Source organism: Babylonia areolata, chromosome 8 (genome assembly GCF_041734735.1).
Source record: "Babylonia areolata isolate BAREFJ2019XMU chromosome 8, ASM4173473v1, whole genome shotgun sequence".
NCBI lineage: Eukaryota > Metazoa > Mollusca > Gastropoda > Neogastropoda > Buccinidae > Babylonia > Babylonia areolata.
The window spans coordinates 14,338,809-14,357,705 of record NC_134883.1 but is presented as its reverse complement, the minus strand read 5'-3'; the positions used below and the strand labels follow the sequence as shown (position 1 = coordinate 14,357,705).

General features: G+C 37.7%; 1 protein-coding gene across 1 annotated transcript in view; it reads left to right on the top strand.

The window, feature by feature from the left end:
- Nucleotides 1–18,897, top strand: part of LOC143284560 (cadherin EGF LAG seven-pass G-type receptor 2-like) — a 64,059-nt gene that overhangs the window by 6,075 nt on the left and 39,087 nt on the right. The window contains 9 exon segments of the mRNA XM_076591349.1: nt 5,373–5,503; nt 6,304–6,540; nt 7,125–7,299; nt 8,218–8,343; nt 8,796–9,033; nt 16,268–16,472; nt 17,380–17,492; nt 17,992–18,236; nt 18,630–18,704. Coding sequence (XP_076447464.1) covers nt 5,373–5,503; nt 6,304–6,540; nt 7,125–7,299; nt 8,218–8,343; nt 8,796–9,033; nt 16,268–16,472; nt 17,380–17,492; nt 17,992–18,236; nt 18,630–18,704 — 1,545 coding nt within the window.

The window sequence follows — 18,897 nt, the reverse complement described above, 5'->3', positions numbered from 1 at the left end:
ATGTGTGTGTGTGTGTGTGTGTGTGTGTGTGAAATTTGCAGTAGTGATGATTGATCATCATACACTTGCATTGATGATATTATTGTGAACAATCATCATGTCAGATATTAGATTGATCTTCTCAGCTATTATGGATTATTGTATGTGAAAATTATATATTTAATTTTAAGTGTAAGTGTCCACAGATGTTTAAATACATATATGTATAAAGCACATGTATAATATATCGGGCAAACACATGTTTCTATGCACAGGACTTGGCTATGTTCATTGAAAATAAAATATTCTATATATATATATTTTCTGTATCAACTGAAAAGTGAAACAAATTATGCACAGGTTTTATTTAACATTTTATTTCAAGCCGATCTGTGCCTGTTTTATATGTCAGACAGATCAATTTCATTGGCTTATTTAGCAGAGCAGTTTTGTATAACAGCAAGACAGGTGAAACATGACTACACATGTCAGCAAGTACTGAAATTATAGCACTGAGGCATGGTATTGGGCTTTGGCACCCCTTGCCATGGAAAGGATAGTCTTGGGTGTCTTGACAGAGGGGCGACTTGAGAAGAGCAGGGATTTAGTTCTTATCAGGCTTACTCAGGGTGGGAGCTTAGTGAAGCCCAGTTGTTTGCACTCTTGACATGTTTCACTCAGCCATTGTTCTACTCCAGTACAATTTTGAGACTTGCTGCTGCATAATCTTTTGTAATTTAGTTTTATATTGTGTGCTTTAGTGACCACAGCATGTGTGGACAATACGTGTTTGATTTTGAGTGATCAATGTGTATGAATTCACATCATGATCATTATGAAATTTATATAGAATCAAGTCACAGAAAAACCCCACCTATGATAGATCATAATATGCACAGGTATTTGCACATGTGCACATACAATACACATGTAATGATATATATATATATATATATATATATATATATATATATATATAGTACATGTATTGAAATTTGCTCAAGATTGTATCCAGATACTGTTTCACATAGTCTTAAATTTGTGTGTGTATGTGTGCGTGTGCGCGTGTGTGTGCATTAAAAAAAAAATATATATAATGTATGTATATATAATTTTATATATATATATATATATATATATACTTGTAGTCCTAAGTAGTACTCCTACTTTCAAAATAGAACACCCTCTTTTTTCATTCTAGTGCTCTCTGTATAGTTTTTTCTAGAACTTTTTTTCATGCAGGTGAGCAAGTTTCAGCTGTAGTTTAGTCTAAAGGTTGTAATCTGATAGTTTGCATGGCAAGCTCTGATAATGGGGTTGTTGAACAGACAGGACAGGTTCAGAAAATATAGGCTTGAGGCAGTAACCCAGTGATTTATTGTTCTTGCTGCACACTCACACAGCAACAGATTCTGAAGTTGTAATGTATACATTCTGGCATGTTACATATGTATGCAACATACTATCGGCAGCCTTACCATCTATGTACACTGGAGCTAAAACTGGAAAACAGGGACTTTGCCTATTTTCACAAAGCCTGTAACTTGAGTGATGTTTAGCACATAACCTTGGAAGTTGGATATAATGTCCATGTTGAATTTCTTCTCTTTCCAATGGTTCTTTGTTTTTCTTCTGTGCCTTTGCTGAATAAACAAATAAAAACATGGGTAGTCAGAGGGCTTCTTGTATGCCTTGGCCAGCTGCCTTGACACAGCCAGAGCTCTGTAAGTGGTTATTACATCTTTCTTTTACATTGCTTGTCTACCCTTCAAGCTACATAGCTGTTCTTAGCACCAATGGATTTGTCTAACTGAAGCCTTAGCTTTTCTGTCACGCTGTATAAGAGAGCAGACTAGAAACCCCCACCCAGCCCAGCACTAACACCCAGACAACACAAACACAGACTAAAATAATTTGGGGTTCACATACATTTATTCCATCACACACAGAACTTGACTAATAAAACAATAACCACAATCCCAGCCATAACAGCTGATACACTTAAACGACAGCAGAATGGATAAATAACCCACAAAAAAAACACAGAGCTTGAAGACCTGTCCGTCCAGCGAAAAAAAACTGTCTGAAGAATGTTGTGCACTCAGGACAGTTAGTAAACAAAGAAAACCTGAAACACTCTGCACAACACCAGATAATAAAAAACCAAAAAACAAACAATGACGTGGACAACGAAGACTGAAGAAAACGAGGACGATGAAAGCAGGTACACGATGACAGTGACGAGAAGAGGGCAGCGAGGGAAAACTGCAAACAGACCACTGCAGCACCAATGCTACCCAGCCGGCACAGGTGGGAGGACAAATGGCACAGGAAGTGGGATGCTGAAAACTGCCAACCGGGTACCACTACCCTGATGCTGGAAATAAATAAAAAAACAAAACAAAGACGAGACACGTCCAGCAGGGCACTCCTTCTGAGCTGGAGCACACAGAATACAGAAAAACATGGCCACCCGGAGGAAAGGCCATCCTCAGTTAAGGGTACCAACTGGGGAAAAAAACCCAAACCCAACAGACACGACCTTCCTCTAAGAAGGCCACGGGTGAAAAGCCTAGAGAAGTGTCACTGACCGAACAGAGAGACTTTAAACTCTGTTCAGCAGTGACACAAGCACACAAACGAGACTGCCCGATTGCACGTAAAAAATGCACAACCGGGATCTAACACACTAAATGAATGCTCGAATGGGAGAGGGTAAATGGGGAAGGTAATACGCAAAACAGTCCACACGAGATTGTCATGAGTTGTGACATTTTCAGTGGTTATTGGTTCATTTTGAAAAACCACATAGTGATCACTTGAAAACCGATTTTTGTTTAATTCTACACATAAATTCCACAAAATTGGTAACATAAAACGTAGTAATTCTTGGTATGAGACGAGAACACTTTTAATTTACTTTTGAATGGTGTGTGAAACGACTGCATCAATATAAAACATAGTAATTATTGGTATAAGATGAAAACACTGTTAGTTTTAATTTACTTTTGAATGGTATGCGAAACAACAGCATGACATCATGCTCCGAGCTGTAAGAGAAGCTGTAGATCATGCATCATCTTACATATCATACAACAGATCTGCTTGGCTTTAGTGCATGCATGACAACTAAAATAGTTTTGTATGACAGTGTCCAAATTTCTGCATGTATACCATGTTAAATAGATCTAGTATAAGTGTGTAAAAGACAGTTTAAAGTTTTAAACAACATAAAGTTATGTACATTAAACAACACAATCAGACAATGATAAAGCCTTTCGTCTTCTTCTGTGCCTTCTTGTTCTTGTTCTTCTTCTCATTATGATATTATCATTATAAGATATATTGCTCTTACTATGTCTTACTTGTTGGTTTGTCCCACCCCTTCAAAAGTTCATTTCTCTTTCAGTTTCACTCTTTTGCTCTGTCTTACACAAAGTTTTGTGCATGTGGATTGATAGTATTTAAACTTAAAGTATGAATAATGCAACGCAGACTTTATCATTGCTTTTTTCAGTCTTGTTAACAAAAAATCTAAATATTCCTTGCCACTACTAGTGTGCATCCCCCTCCCCACTGCCCTCACTTTCATCAGTAACATGTACAGCAATAGGCTATAGACTAATAGAGTGACCCTCTGAAGATTGTCCTGGACCCTTTAGAATAATGATAAAAGTCCCTCAGACCCAAAAGATTGGCTCATGTGTAATGTTGACAAAGAAATGTGAAACAAAGTTAGTTAATGCAAATAGTTCATTTAAATCATTGTACAGTTAAAAAAAAAATATATATATATATATATATATTAATTTAAAGAAAAAATGTTTTCAGGTTTTAAAGCTAAAATAGTAAAGATTGTAATCTTTATCACAAATAGATTGATTGCCATGCATTGATGAAAATTGAAAACGGAATGGGAAGCCCAGAGTGGCATAAGGCAATGCGCAACTTTCAGATTAAAAAACATGGTCATACTGCCCGGGACATGCAGGAGTTAAGGGAAATGAGCGAGCTGACAGACTTGCTGGTAACGCAACACCAACGAGCAGCCTACATCTAGGAAAATCGGAAATCTCAGAAAAGTCAAAGAATATCAAAAAGGTACAAGGTACAAGGCCATCACACCATCGATCGCCTCAAAGAAATAAAAGCAGAGAGAGGGAGCGGCCATAAGTCTAACATGAAAGGTAGAGCACGATGCTTTGCAAATCAAACAAATATCGGCATCATTTCCAAACCAACAGTTTTCTTCAAAATGGAACAGAGTCTCTGTGGGCTTTTCCAAATCCAATAGACTGAGCAACACAATAGACGCCACGTTCTTGGCATCAGAGATCTTTTCCCATCCCTCTTGCGGCCAATCAGTGGCAGCCTCCGTGCGTGTGTGTTTGTGTGTATGTGTGGGTCTGTGTTTTTGAGTGCGTTTGTGCATGCGTGAGAGTGTAAGTGTACACAAGTGTCAGGAGAGTTCTGTGCGCGTGTGTGTGTGTGTGTGTGTGTGTGTGTGTGTGAGGGGGAGGTAGGGGTGCAGAGAGGAGGTGGGGTAGAGGATGAGGTATGTGAGTGTATGCATGCCTACACTGTGGGAGCAAAAGGATATTGGAACGTATATATTATATATATCTTTGTATATATGTGTGGGGGGTTGGGGGTGGGAGATATGGGCGTGTGTGTGTGTGCTTGTACAAGTAAGCGTTATGTGTGTGTGTGTGTGCCGTGGAAGCTGCGATACATAGACTAGAAATGAGTGTGTGGAGGAGGGGGTAGAGGAGGTGCAGGGTAATGTGTGTGTGTATGTGTGTGTATGTGTATGTGTGTGTGTGTGTGTGTGTGTTGGAGCTCATGTACGTTTATATGTATTTGACTGTGCTTTCATATCTGTGAAACTGCGTGTTTGGTTCATATCTGTTATGCATGTGTGGGTGTATGTGTGAATGTGTGTCTTCATGTTTTACATTATTTGCTTATTTATCATCATTGTTGTCTTATTTATTTACTTATTTATTATTATTATTATTTTATTATTATTTTCATTACTATTACCTTTTTTTTCTTTTTTTTTAAATATCATAATTATTATTTATTTTTTATCTATTTATTTATTTATTTATCTTTTTTTTCTCAAAGCCTGACTAAGCGCGTTGGGTTACGCTGCTGGTCAGGCATTTGCTTGGCAGATGTGGTGTAGCGTATATGGATTTGTCCGAATGCAGTGACGCCTCCTTGAGCTACTGAAACTGAAACTGATGAAATTAAACATTGTAAAAATTATGCAGCAAGCTTATCTTTTGCTGAAAAAAATTTTTTCATTGCTTTCTTTTTTCTTTTCTTTTTTATTTATGATTATTTCACCATGAGCTGTTAGAATGTGACCTTTATTATTGTATTTTCAGATGGAAAGAATGAGGTGAAAGCGACATGTAGACTTTATGTACGCCTCGTAACACCAGAAATGCTACACGACAGTGTCACCATACGTCTCAACAAGATGACAGAGTCTGCCTTCCTGTCATCTTTACTCAAGGTAAGATCATGGACCCTGGCGTGTTACTTTTAAATGTTTCAAACCTCAGAATTCACCTTTTGATGTAGATGGTTCCTTGAATTAAGCTGTTCTATACATAGTATCATAATATGTCATCCAGTCATGACAGAATAGTGAAGTAAATCAGGGACATGGTAATGTGTTGCCTATTTTATTGTTAAAGAAAAAAGTGAATAGTATAAAAAAATTATTATGTATTGACTCCAGTAGTAAAGATAAAAAGAACCATTAGCTTATTGTTATTCACAGTGCTAAAAATAAAAAAGTTAGCAAACTACTCATTAAAAAAAAAAAAAAAGCTTTCATTTTTATCAGACTGTGCTCAACAGGTCGATGTCATTTCTGAAAGAGAAGTGCTGTTTATTTGTTTTTTGTTGTTGTTTTGTTTCATTGACTCTTTTATGAAATTATGTATTGTTACTTTTGTATCAATGCATGATTTTTCTTTTTATTGTCAGCATTTAAGTTTCAGTGTTTGTGGGAAATAGTTCCTTTATATATATATATATATGTTTTACATATATATGCCATTCATCATCCATGTAATGCACATAAATATATTTTGAAATATTTTGGGAATCCAGATAAATCAGCTTGAGAATAGGTTTTATTGTCCATACTTGTATGTAGGTGGGAACCTTTCTCAGTTTCTGTATTGTTCAAACATGGCAGAGAATAAAAGCAAATTAAATCAGTATCATCAAAATATACTGATATATAGTTGTGGCTTTCAGAGATGGATCCTTTGACTTTGTCTATGTGTTTGTGTGTTTGTGCAGTTTTTTACTGATGCCCTTGCCAACATCTTCAGCACCGATCCTACCAACATCTTCATTATCAACATCGAGGACGACACTGATGTGGCCCCGGCACAGATACTGAATGTCTCTGTATCTGTGCGGCAGGGGAGCGTGACTGTGCAAGGACGGACACAAGATGTTTTCTATTCTCCAGAGTACCTGAGAGAGTACATTTACCTGTATAGATCCCATTTGGCTAACCTGTCTGCATTGCAGGTGAGTTCACAGCAATTTTTTTTTTCCTTTGGGTTTTTTTGTTTGTTTTTTTTTTTTGCTGTTACAGAAGTACCTGTGGAATTCATGTTTTTAAAAGAAAACCTTGGGTGATACTTAAACATGTCCTGCCAGAAAGTTTACGTCTCGATAAAGTAAGTAAAATAGTTGTGGGATCTGCTGAGATAGTTATATGCATTTGAAATCACTGGTGTTTTTAAGCTCATTGTCATAGGAAATACATGTGCACATCTAGACAGCCAGTCATACAGAATGACACATGCGTGCATGCACATATAATTATATGCACTTTTCTTAAATTTTCATATCAGGACTTTTGTTCTTGAACAATGTGCTTAACTTTAAAGTTAATTGTCTTCAGATCTGCCTCTCTCTTTCTCTCTCCCCCCCTGTCTCTCACATGAGCCAGTGACCTGTTCAGTTAAACAGTTCAGTTTTGTTTTGTTTTTTAAACATGTTTGACTTTCCTCTCCATTTTCCTCATTCCTTGTGCACCAACCCTGACGAAAGAAAATGAAATGAGTGGGAGCTAAGATCACAGTTTGCTTTGTCATTTGCAATTGCAGGTGCTTCCGTTTGATGACAACCTGTGCCTGATTGAGCCTTGTCCCAGCTATTCTGTGTGTCAGTCCATGGTGCGTTGGGGTGAACCAAGGCCCTTCATCTCATCTTCCACTGTGCTTTTCCGACCCATCCACCCAGATAACGGATATAAGTGTCCATGTCCTCATGGTTTTGCAGGTGAGAGAAAATTAACTATAGGTGTATATGAGCAGAATATTGTAGATTAGTACACTCTGAAGCTTATGAATTACATAAACTGTTTTCATGTTATTTTTTTGCAAGTGGACAGTTGAGGAAAATTCAGTCAAAATGCAGTTACTGGCATTAAGAAGTTTTATTTGAATAGCTATCATCACTGATATATCTGTTCCTGGTCTTAACGACTTACATCAACTGGTGGAAACTCAACTAAGCAACCTAATAGGAAACTGCATGTCTTAAAATGATATTACAGCAGTCAGTTAGCATCAGTATCATATAAATTTTGGATTTACCTGGAAATATGGATACTGCATAAGTCATGGAGATGCTTACTATATTTTTCACATATCTACAGCTCAGATACTGTAATACAAAAGCTGCAGATGCTTACTGAAAGCTTGACATAGAAACCAGTGTAGATACCAGAATACTGATGAAAAGCTGAAAATAATTTTGTTTACCTGAATGCTCAAGAAGTATTTTTAAGTAAGGTCAGACCATTGTTTTGTTTATGTATTGTTGCAGTGAACATACAATGTGTTGATAGGGTTCTTTGTCGAGAATTTACTCTTTCAAGTTGTTTTTATTGTGCACAGGGAGTGATGAATGGTGTTTTCTTAGAACTGCTGTATTATGAAAATGCAAATGTTCTGTTTGTTAACACATACTACTTATACCATGACCCACTGGTGCATACTCTGGCACGAATTGATTCCTGTCTTGTGAAAAATACTACTCTGTACCTTTTTCACTAATCTAGCAGCAGTGTGTCACAGAGAAAAACCAGGCATCAAAACACACTTGCATCCACATATAAGAATATTATGTAGGAAGGATGGTTGGTGGAAGAGAGTGTGGATGTGTTGATTCATCAAGGTGGGATTGTTGTTACAGGCAGGTTTCAGGCCAATGACTGTGACGTAGAGGTGGACCTCTGTTACTCCATGCCATGTCAAAACAGAGGCACCTGCATCCCACATGAGAGTGGGTACACCTGTGCTTGCTCTGGTGACTTTACAGGTGCATTGCTTGTTTTTCTTTCACTCCTTAAGTACCTGTGTGTCTCTGTATCTCTGTTCTTTAGTAATGTCCTGTTTTCTCACCTTTGTTTTGAATAATGTTTCTTCTCTCTTATGTTGTTTGTTACTTACTCTTTCCTGTTATTTCATGAATTTGAGTTGTTGACAAGATTGTAAGCCTTTGGGTTTTTTTTATATATATTTTTTTTACAACTTTTTTTTTTAATGAATTGTGATCTCAGTTGCCCATTCGGTTTGATGGAGCATTTGGGTGAGAATTTGCATTCGACAAGGAATGGGGGTTGTTCTGTTAACATGTTCAATAAACAGAATTTCATAATATAGGTGGTTTTTTTGGTGCAAAGGTCTCTTAAGACTTATGTTACTCTGAACATCATATATACTTAAGACTTATGTTACTCTGAACATCATATTGATTTCTTTTTGTTGCAGGAGAGAATTGTGAGGTGAACATGACAATGAAATATGATGCCATCTCTTGCCCTCAAGACTTCTGTGGACCCCCTTCAGTCTGTGTGCCTTTAATCAAAGGAGGATTCCGTTGTGATGGATGTCCTGATGATGGCAACTATGACCAGTTCTGTCGCCTCAAGGTCCGCAGCTTCAGGAAAGCATCGTATATGACTTTTCCCTCTCTGAAGAGCCGAAATCGCTTCACCATCAGGATGATGTGAGTGTCTTTGTAATTTGCCCCGCCTTCACTTTTTGCATTTCTGCTTACTGGATTTCCTTTTGGCATGTGTGTGTTGTATGCATTCATGTGCATAAAATTTTACAGTGTAATGGTTAAACAAAATTTCATTTTTAAGACAGCATTTACAGGACAGTGCATGTGAATCTGGCATCACTGTATTTATAACCAAAGCAGTGCACTCAAAATAGACATAATATTCACAATAAAAACTAAAAAAAAATCAGACACACTCTATCAATAGAGATAATGCACAACAATTACCATAACAAGTAAACGACATCTGAGTGACATATCCTGGTTTTTGTTATGCATAGGTCAGGTATTTGTGTAAACAAAGTCTCATTCTTGAGGTCACCACTTCACCTCTGCTATTCCCCCTTCCTTTTTGTGTTGTTGCCTATTTCTTGCTTTTTAGCTTTCTTTTGTGGCTTAGTTGTTGTGTTGCAGCCATGGATTTTTTTTTTCATACGATGCATTGTGACCAGCATAAGAGAGCTAAATAACTTAGTTGATGTCCCCTTCTCCTGCCAGCTCCCATACAAAGAAAGCCCTGGAATATACCTACTGTTGTATCATTGGAGGTTACTGTGTAACAGACATGTGAGGAGTGAGTGGGCATTTTCTGAAGTGTTTGTGTGTGACAGAGTGTGTGTTGGTGTTGAGCACTTTAAGTCATTACTGATTCTTTAAACTTCTCTTTTGCTTGTTTGTTAATTCTTTCTTTCATTTACTGTTTTTTCTTTGGCCGATTTTGAAGGAACAGCCATTTCAAATTCATGTATGTTTGTGTATGTGTGTTTGCACATGTGCGTGCATGTGTGTGTGTGTGCGCGTGTGTGCATGCATGCATATGTGTGTGTGTGTGTGTGTGTGTGTGTGTGTGTGTGCCATCTGTGGACAGTGATTCCTCTCAGCCTGCCAGACTATATATCAATGTAGCTTTGACCCAAATTAATATTCAGGATCACATCAGTCATATTTTGGTCATTCCAGCTGGAGAGTGATTTCTCTCATTGATGCTTTCCAACCATGATATTTGTTAGGATTGTGAGAGAGAGACGGAGAGAGAGAGAGAGTAATGAGTCTTAAAATCTTTTCTTTTTTTAAATTTAATCTACTATCTAGTCTCTTTTTTTTCTTCTGGTTTTCATTTTTTTTCAGTAGTCTTTCATTAATTCAGTCTCATTCTCACTCTCGCCATGTATGTCTCTCCATTTGTACCTTCCTCTCCCACACCCCAACATGACTACCTGCCCACCACCCCTTTCCTGTCTGTTTTCCTCTGCATAATTTTCTTTCTTGAAACTTGTCTGTCTTTTCTTTCGGCTCCCCAAAAGGTACTAACAGCAGCCAAGTGTCAGTCCACCTTTACTGAGGTCAAGAACAAGAGTAAACTAAGGAGAGGTTTGGTTGTGTGAGAGGTCAAACAGGACAACATTGATCCACAGCTCAGCAAACATTCCCCAGAGAAGTGACTCAGACAGCCACTGTTGTAGTGAGAATGGTGGTGATTATTACCTGTTCACATGAGATTCAGCAAAAAGCGAATCAGAGTAATTGTTTTGAGAACTTTATTGTATGAGTTCCCAAGATGTGATGAAGTTGTAAAATTGCAGTGTGCATTGTGGATGTGCGTTTGGAGTTGGGTTGACAGATGTACACCAAAGATAGCAATTACAATTTATTGAAATCAGTTCATTTTTTGCCCCCCCTCCACCCTCCTCTATCTCTAATCTGTTGGGGGAAAAGTGTGATTTGCTTTTCTGCTTTCCATTTCTTTATTTTGCATTTCTGCTTTCACAGTGTGTGTGTGTTTGTGTGTGTGTGTGTGTGTGCGTGTGTGTGTGTGCGTGTGTGCACATGCAATGATGAGGGTGGACAGGAGTCTTTTAACACCTGAAAATGAAAATAATAATTTGATCATGGGCAACAGTAATATTAAAACAATGAACATTAAAATCGTTGATGTTATAATTATTGTTAATGGCAGTGGTAGTTTCATGTTTGTAATTTGTAATTTGTAATTATTATTCAAAATTTCCATTTTACATTTCAAAACACACCGACACACCAGACCCCTCCACACAAACACACACACACACACACACACACACACACACACACACACACAAACAAAGAAAACAAAAAACCAAAAAAAACATAAAAACCAAAAAACATCAAACATTTAATAAATGGATGAAAAAAACAACAACAACTAAGGTAATCAAAAGTATCATTTAAAAAGAATGAATAGATAAAATACTGTAAATGAATAAGTTGGTGGTTTCATTGTTTTCAAAATTGATATAAAAAACAGTTATTATCAGTTCCACATTTTTGTTTAACATAAGACTGCATCTTGAAACTTTGATGTGGTATCATTACAGAGTCATGTTCTCTCTTTCAAGCATGACCAGGTATTGGTAAATGAAGTACCCACTAGCCCAGCCACTAAGATGTGACAGATTAATTTATGGGCAGATGTATAGCGCTTGTTATTAAACAGGGAACAAAAACCCTCACCTGTGGCCAGTATTGATGGAATGGCAGGCAGTGGTTTTCTTTTCCCCAGGAGATCATGAGATGAAAGAGAAAAGTGGTGGGGTATTGACTGCATTGAATGGGTAGCCATGCCAGTGGGGAAGGTAGCCATGCCTACAGTGGGTGTCTATTGTGTCTAGCCTTGTTTTCTATTAGCAGCATGCGGTTCATGTGGTTAGGCCATTTTTGTGAAGGGTATTCTCTTTCTCCAGCTTGTGTCTTTTTCTGTGTCCGTTTTTGTCACTTTGGCTCTGTGTTTTTTAATCTCTTCTCTTATGTATACACATCATTGTCTCTCTGTCTCTTTCACTCTCTGTACATTCTGTCTACAGTGTATAAATTATGTCTGTCACTCTTCTCTCAAGTGGAAGAAGAATCATATTGTCATAGTTAACACTGTCTAACTTAGTTGCGTGGAAGAATTATTGTCATTGTTACACACTCTCTGCCAGGCTAGTCCCTCTTTCTCTTCCTTTCCTCCTTTCTGTGTGTGTGTGTGTGTGTGTGAGTGACATGTTTTTTAGTCTGATATTAAAGAGTGTGTCCTTTAGAGCAGCATGCATCTGTCACATTCTGTGCCTCTTTTGTCTCTTCTTTAGTTCTTTTTTTCTTTTGTTTTTGTTTTTGTCTTCCAATCATATTTTCTTTCCTGTCCATCTGAGTCCAGACTTGAACCATCCCTGTAGTTTTCTGTCTGTTTTAGTCTCCTGTGTCTTCAGGGTTGAGAAATTCCCAGATAATTTTAGTTGACCTAACAACTTGAAGTAGATAATAAAAGTTACATGTTACCCCAAATAATTTCTGCTTGATCTCCATTAACACTTTAAGTGCCAAGCCTTTTTTATGTACAGGATGTTTTAGTTGCAGAGGGTGATATATATATATTTTTTTTTTAGCATGAAAGCTACTAATAAGTTTATAACCTAAACTTTTTTCAAAGGAAAATTAATACTCTCAGATTCTGACAATTTCACATGAATTTAATGATACTGCAATAGGAAAGTTTCTACAATGATGCAGAGGGAAAATTCTGTCCTAGTGCACTTTTTTGCACACCGGAAAGGAGTGGAAATTTCTGTCTGGGGCACTGTCAGCAGACATAATTCATTAAAAAAAAAAAAAAAAAAGAAAGAAAAAAAAGTAGTATCGGTTACATGAAAAATAAAATCGGGTGTAGGTGTTGTATTGAAAAGGGGAGGAGGGAAGCATGATCTATCTGCTCACTGAAACTGACTGCTATTCACTCTTACATTAACGCTGTTGCTCAACAGACAAGTGGAGCCCTTGAGCCCTGGTGTATGTCCTTATGCATGTATTTTTGCCTCTTTTGTCTCCTCCTTTTTTTTTTTTATTAAAAAATAATTGTAATGACATTCTCTTGCCTGTGTATACCTGTTTGAAATGTTTCCCAAACTGGAACAGTCTAGTTTTCTGTTTTAATCTCCAACCTCTCATAGACAAACTGTTCATCCATGCCTCTCTCTTTTCCTGTCAGTGTGTTAATGAACTTAGTCTCAGTATTCTACTGTTGTGTCATGCTGCAAAAACCAGGCCAGCAGTTTGGCAGTCTTTCAGTCTGTCAGTCAAGCAAGCAAGTAAGCTACTAAGCCAGTAAACACCAACCCAGTCCAACCCTGTCTGACCATACTGACACACTCTCGTTCACTGCAGTTATTGCCTGCTTTGACTAGAGAATAAACTTCACAGCAAGGTGGGTTTTGATGTTAGGAATTTCCTCTGTCCATTCTTGCTGCTCTTTTTTCCGCATGGTATGCAGTTGATTGGGGATTGAATGCAGTGCTGTGAGGCAATATTGATCTTTAGGGTCGGCTCCCTCCTGGCTTTTCCAGGACACCATTATGTCCCCACTTTCCCCCACTCCACTTAGCACTTTGCTGTCATTAACAGTGTCTGCGCTGTTGTGTCTGTCTCACTTTCTGTTTCTGTTACTTTCATTCATTCTTCAGTCAGTCTGTCTGTCTGTCTCTCTTTCTCTCTCTAGCTTGTTACATTTTCTTTGGGTTTCACATCTTATTTTTTATCCATTGCTTTGTGTGTGTGAGTGTGTGTGTGTGTGTGTGTGTGTGTGTGTGCACGCCATGTCAAATACATGTGTAAAGATAACAAAAAGAAAACAGTGTATGAAATGCATTTGCGAGAACTCTTCATTACATGTTTCCAGACCATTATAAAATGTAAACACTTTTAAAATGCAGTGGTGAATTGTCAGAACATGTATGAGAATGTTATAATTTTCTGTTGGTCTATCTGTTTCTCTTTCTCTCTCTCTTGCTCTCAACTAAAGGGAGTTATAGTGCTGAATGGACAATAAAACTTGTCAATGTTGTCTTTCAACACATATACACCAACACACATCACACACACACATACACACATACGCCTATGCATGTGCATGCACACACACACACACACACACACACACACACACACACACACATATGTGTGCGTACACACACACATGCACACACGCCTATTTCCTGTGCAGTAAGAATGATTTTTACCCAGTTCTCTTCCAGCTGAGTGGGCATACATTAGAAAAAAATCCTTTGAATTTCCAGCCACAGCAATAAAATTGCACTGGCAATGATCTTTAGCTTCTTAAGTTCTTATATTCCAGAATATTGAAAATTGGCCAGTGTGGTTTGAATCAGGGAAGGGGTTGGGGCTATAGCGAAAAGAAGGGATGTGTAATCTTCAGGGTTCCCTCTTTCTTCTCAGCAGAGTATTCAGCTCTTTCTTCACCATTTCAGGAGTTAATGGCATTTGGATTATGGTGAACCCTTGACACAGTTAGTGTATAGAGGAAGAGAGTTGGATACATAAAAGCATTGGCGCAGCTGGCATTGTCACTTGGCAAACGCTCATGGAAGCTTTTGTCCTGCCTGCACTAAGACTTGGGATGGCTCCTTGGGGATTAGTCTAATGCATCAAGCACTATGTGTAACAAAGGTCTAGGAGGAGAAGAAGTTCTCTTTCTGTTCAGCTAGCACTCAGCATCTCTTGTGATCACACACACACACACACACACACACACACACACACACACACACACACACACACACAGAGTTAAACATCTTTTATTGCTATTTTTATGTTAAGGGTTATACAGAAACTTGCAAACCAAAAACACACAGTAGCATCCATTTAAAATCAGAATCAGATATTATTTTTCAGAATGATAAAGAAGTAAAGTGACTTTTATGACCAAAGAAAAAACTGAAAGAAAGGAACAAAGCCTTCTCAGTATGTTGGGTCATTTGTTTTCTTGTGTTCAGGATAGTCACATTGAGATAAATAGCCTTTGTCAGTTTCTTTGGAACAATGGTTTAGCAAGTATGCAAACAAAGTTGTAATAAGAAAACAGAAAAGCTTAAAAACTCTTCATACAAACTAGGTGGTTGTAATAAAAACAATAAAGCATACAAACACACACACACACACACACACACACACACACACACACACACACACAAAGAAATCTTTTACAAACATTATTTCACAGATTACAGTAAAATTCATTGAGTTTTAGTTGTAAATCAAGACTTTATGTTTGCAATTACTGCCATTCACATTTTCCAAAAATTTGGAATGTGACTTGTTTAAATATACTTAGAATTTTACAGCTCTGGTAATGGGTTAATTATGATATTTGAAAATTTAATGTTTCAGCGCTCTAATTCTTTATAAAGTTTACATATCATATAGATTTGCTTTTTTTATGTGAATGTACCGAGTTTCCACTCATTTGTTTATGCACATGCACATGTTTGATTGTCTAACATGAAGGTGTGTGGAAACTTTCATAGCTATTCCACATGCCAGAGGGTGTACTTGTAGTGGCTGAAAGCTTATAATTATGTTGTTGGAAAAACTCCACTACCGCTGCCTTTGCGGAATATGTGATATCAAATGGCAAGACATGGCAACAAACTGTACTGGCAAAATGCCATATCACAAGCATAGTGTGCATGTTAACTGGAAGCCAGCTGCGGTGGTCAGGACATGTCTGCATGAAAACAGCAGGATCTGCAAAAGGTTGCTGTATGGCCAGCTGAAGGATGGAAGCTGTGACCAAGGATGACACTTTCAGAGGTACAAAGACACCTTGTGAAGCAGGCTGATGAACTGTGACATCAATCTCTCAACCTGTGAAGTGACAGCCAAAGACCACAGATACATGTCTGCACAAAGGGGCTGAACATCTCTGAGACAATCAAACAGCTCTCCAGAAGAAATGGGAGAGGTGTAAACAAGAGACTGTGGCACTGGACTCTTCGAAGCAGTGTGTGTGGACAGTTGTGTGCATCCAGGGTAGGTCTTCATTCCCACCTGAGACGCCGTCCAGTAAAAGATGAAGTCGAAGTCCACTTTGTCTGCTCATTCATTTTGGCCAACGAGAAACTCCAAGATATTATTTATATGTAATATTTTTTACTTGTAAGTTATATATAATGTATGTTGCTATCATATCTTACTGTTCTTTAACAGTACTTTTTTTCTTTCTTTTTTTAAAGTTTTTATTCAGAATTTTCCATTTTAACATTACAAAACATGCACACATCCAAATATCTGTACACACAAGAAAAAGAAATTGGAGGAATAATGCTAAACGATATATTTCTTAATTCATTTCAAACTGTATGTTCAGGTTTGCCACCCAGGAAAAAAGTGGGCTGTTGCTGTACAACGGGCGATTCAATGAGGAGCATGACTTTGTGGGTCTGGAAATTGTGGACAGCCAGGTGATGTTCAGCTTCTGCCTTGGGGACAACATCACCAGGGTTTCCACCTACATCCCCGGGGGAGTCAGCACTGGGCAGTGGTTTGAGGTCACGCTAGAGTACCATCAGAGGGTATGTGTGCTTCCTTTTCATTTTTGATGTGTCAGCTGTTTTGTTTTTAGTTTTCTTTTGTGTGCATGTGTAACAGTTGTCACATGTTTCGTGTTTGTACATAACAAGAGGACTTTCTTGTTGTCCTGTTATATTCATTGTATTTGAAATGCAACATTTTCAAATTAAGTACTGTTTAAACCAGAGGGGATTTGAGCGTGCGTGGGTATGTGTGCATGCATTCATGTTTTATTTTGTGGGTAGGTCTCTGATGTCTGATTCATGATAACTGGCTTGAGATTATATTTTTGTACCATTCCTAGAAGGTATGTGTGCGTATGTACACATCAAGATTGTAAGAGCTGCTTCAAATTATGTTCCTCGTTTGCTGCAGAAGTATTTACTGAATTTTTTTTGTTTGTTTGGATCTGTTTGACAGCTGTGTTGTTTTCTTTCAAAACATCTGTCTGTCTTTAGGTATATAAACCCACAGTTTTTTCCTCTGACAATTTCTTTCTGGCATAACAGAGCAGCATGCATGGCGTTAAGCATTTTTTTCCCCAAAAAATACTTGTAGATGTACACACAGTTCTGTTTCATTTTGATCTACACATTTCTCAACATCATACACACAGTTTCATTTCATTTCAATCTTCACATTTCTCAACATCGCTGAATATGATTGATGATACACAGAACAAAATATTCTTAATTGAAGTTTGCTGCATCTGTGGGAGGATTGAGGCACTTTATTATTATTATTATTATTATTTTAATGATGATGATAATGATATTGAGGTGACTGGTCAACGTCCTGGTAAAGCAGAGACAACACAACAGAGTAAAGTTAATGTCAGTTGTAGGTTTAATTTCTCAGTTTTTTTTGTTTTTTTTTACAGCAAATGATTGTTGGTTGTTTCTTTTTCAGGTGGCGACTTTAACAGTTGGAGAGGACTGTGACACCAACATTGCCATTCTGTATGGAGACAAGTTGGACAACTACTCTTGTGCTGCCCGTGTGGTCCATGTTCTTCCTGAAATGTGAGTGCAGCTGATTCAGTCATTACCATGATCACTTTAAAAGAGCTTTAGTGTACCTGTCTTATTAATCTGATGAGGAATTGGTTGCAGACTTTATTTTTGCAACCATTTCGTTTTGATTTTGTTAATTGCTGGTCATGTCTTCTCGACAGAGATCGAATGATCAAACAGATAGGTATAAGTGTCTTTTTTCAGGATGTCTTCCTGTCTTGATTAGAAAAACAACCTTCCTTTGATTTATTCTTTGAGCATAAATTATTGAGTTATTGTTTCCATTCAGTGACATTTCTCAGGCTCAAAACTTGTTTTTTTCGCTCCCAGAAAAGGTAAGCGTGTGTGTCAATATTTCAAAAGCAGATAAAAAGTCTTTAGAAAAAAAATTAAACGGGGAAGAACTGATGTTTGACAGATGTGACAATCTCATCAAGAATAGTCACCGCTTGCTGTAACAGGTCAGTCTTTAGAAAATTTTAAGTGAGGAACAACTGTTGTTTGACAGATGTGAGAACCCTATCAAGAACTGTCACCGCTTGCTGGATTTGACGGGGCCACTGCAGCTGGGTGGTCTGCCTTGGGCTCCTTCCACAGGCCAGGTGACGCAGCAAGACTTTGTAGGCTGCATCAAGGATGTGTACATCGACAACCAGCTTCTGGATCTCAACACTTCTGTCGTCAGTGTCCAGACTGGAGTCGGGTGTCCTCAGAAAGAGACGCACTGTCAGTCAGCGCCATGTACTCTGGGCGGTATGTAGGTTTATTTGATCTTTTCTCATCTTCTTGCCCTGTTTCTTTTCTTTTGATCTTTAGTTTTTTCTGCTCCACCTGTACTACTCGGTCTCATGTTATTCCCTTTCCGGATAAGAGTTGTTTATGATATGTTACTGGACTGTTGCGTTTGAGAAAGTGATAGGGTTATTTATGATATGTTGCAGAACTGTTGTGTTTGAGGAGTCATTAGTCATCATTCCTTTTTCTGGTTTTTGTCTCCTGTGTTTCTTGATATTTTAAACTGTGTTCTTAAAAGCTTTAGAGAAAATGTGCATGTACATGTTGGAAGATAAGGTTGTTATCCTGGTCCATGAAATGGGTTTTATATATATATATATATATATATTGTGTGTGTGTGTGAACAATCAGGTAAATGCAAAGAAGGATGGACAACATTCACCTGTGACTGCCCAGAGAAGACCGGAGGCAAGGACTGTAGTCAAGGTTGGTGAACTGCTTTTTCTCTCTCTCTCTCTGCCTATGAATATTTGTTTAGTTTTCAGCAGTATCTTTGTGAAAATTCTTTGCGTGTGTTTGTGTGTTGTTTTTGTTACTATTATTACTGTACTTAGTATATTAAAGTTCTTTGTATGATAATTATCTTTTTAAAAATTGTTGGATAAGTTGACTTGGTATG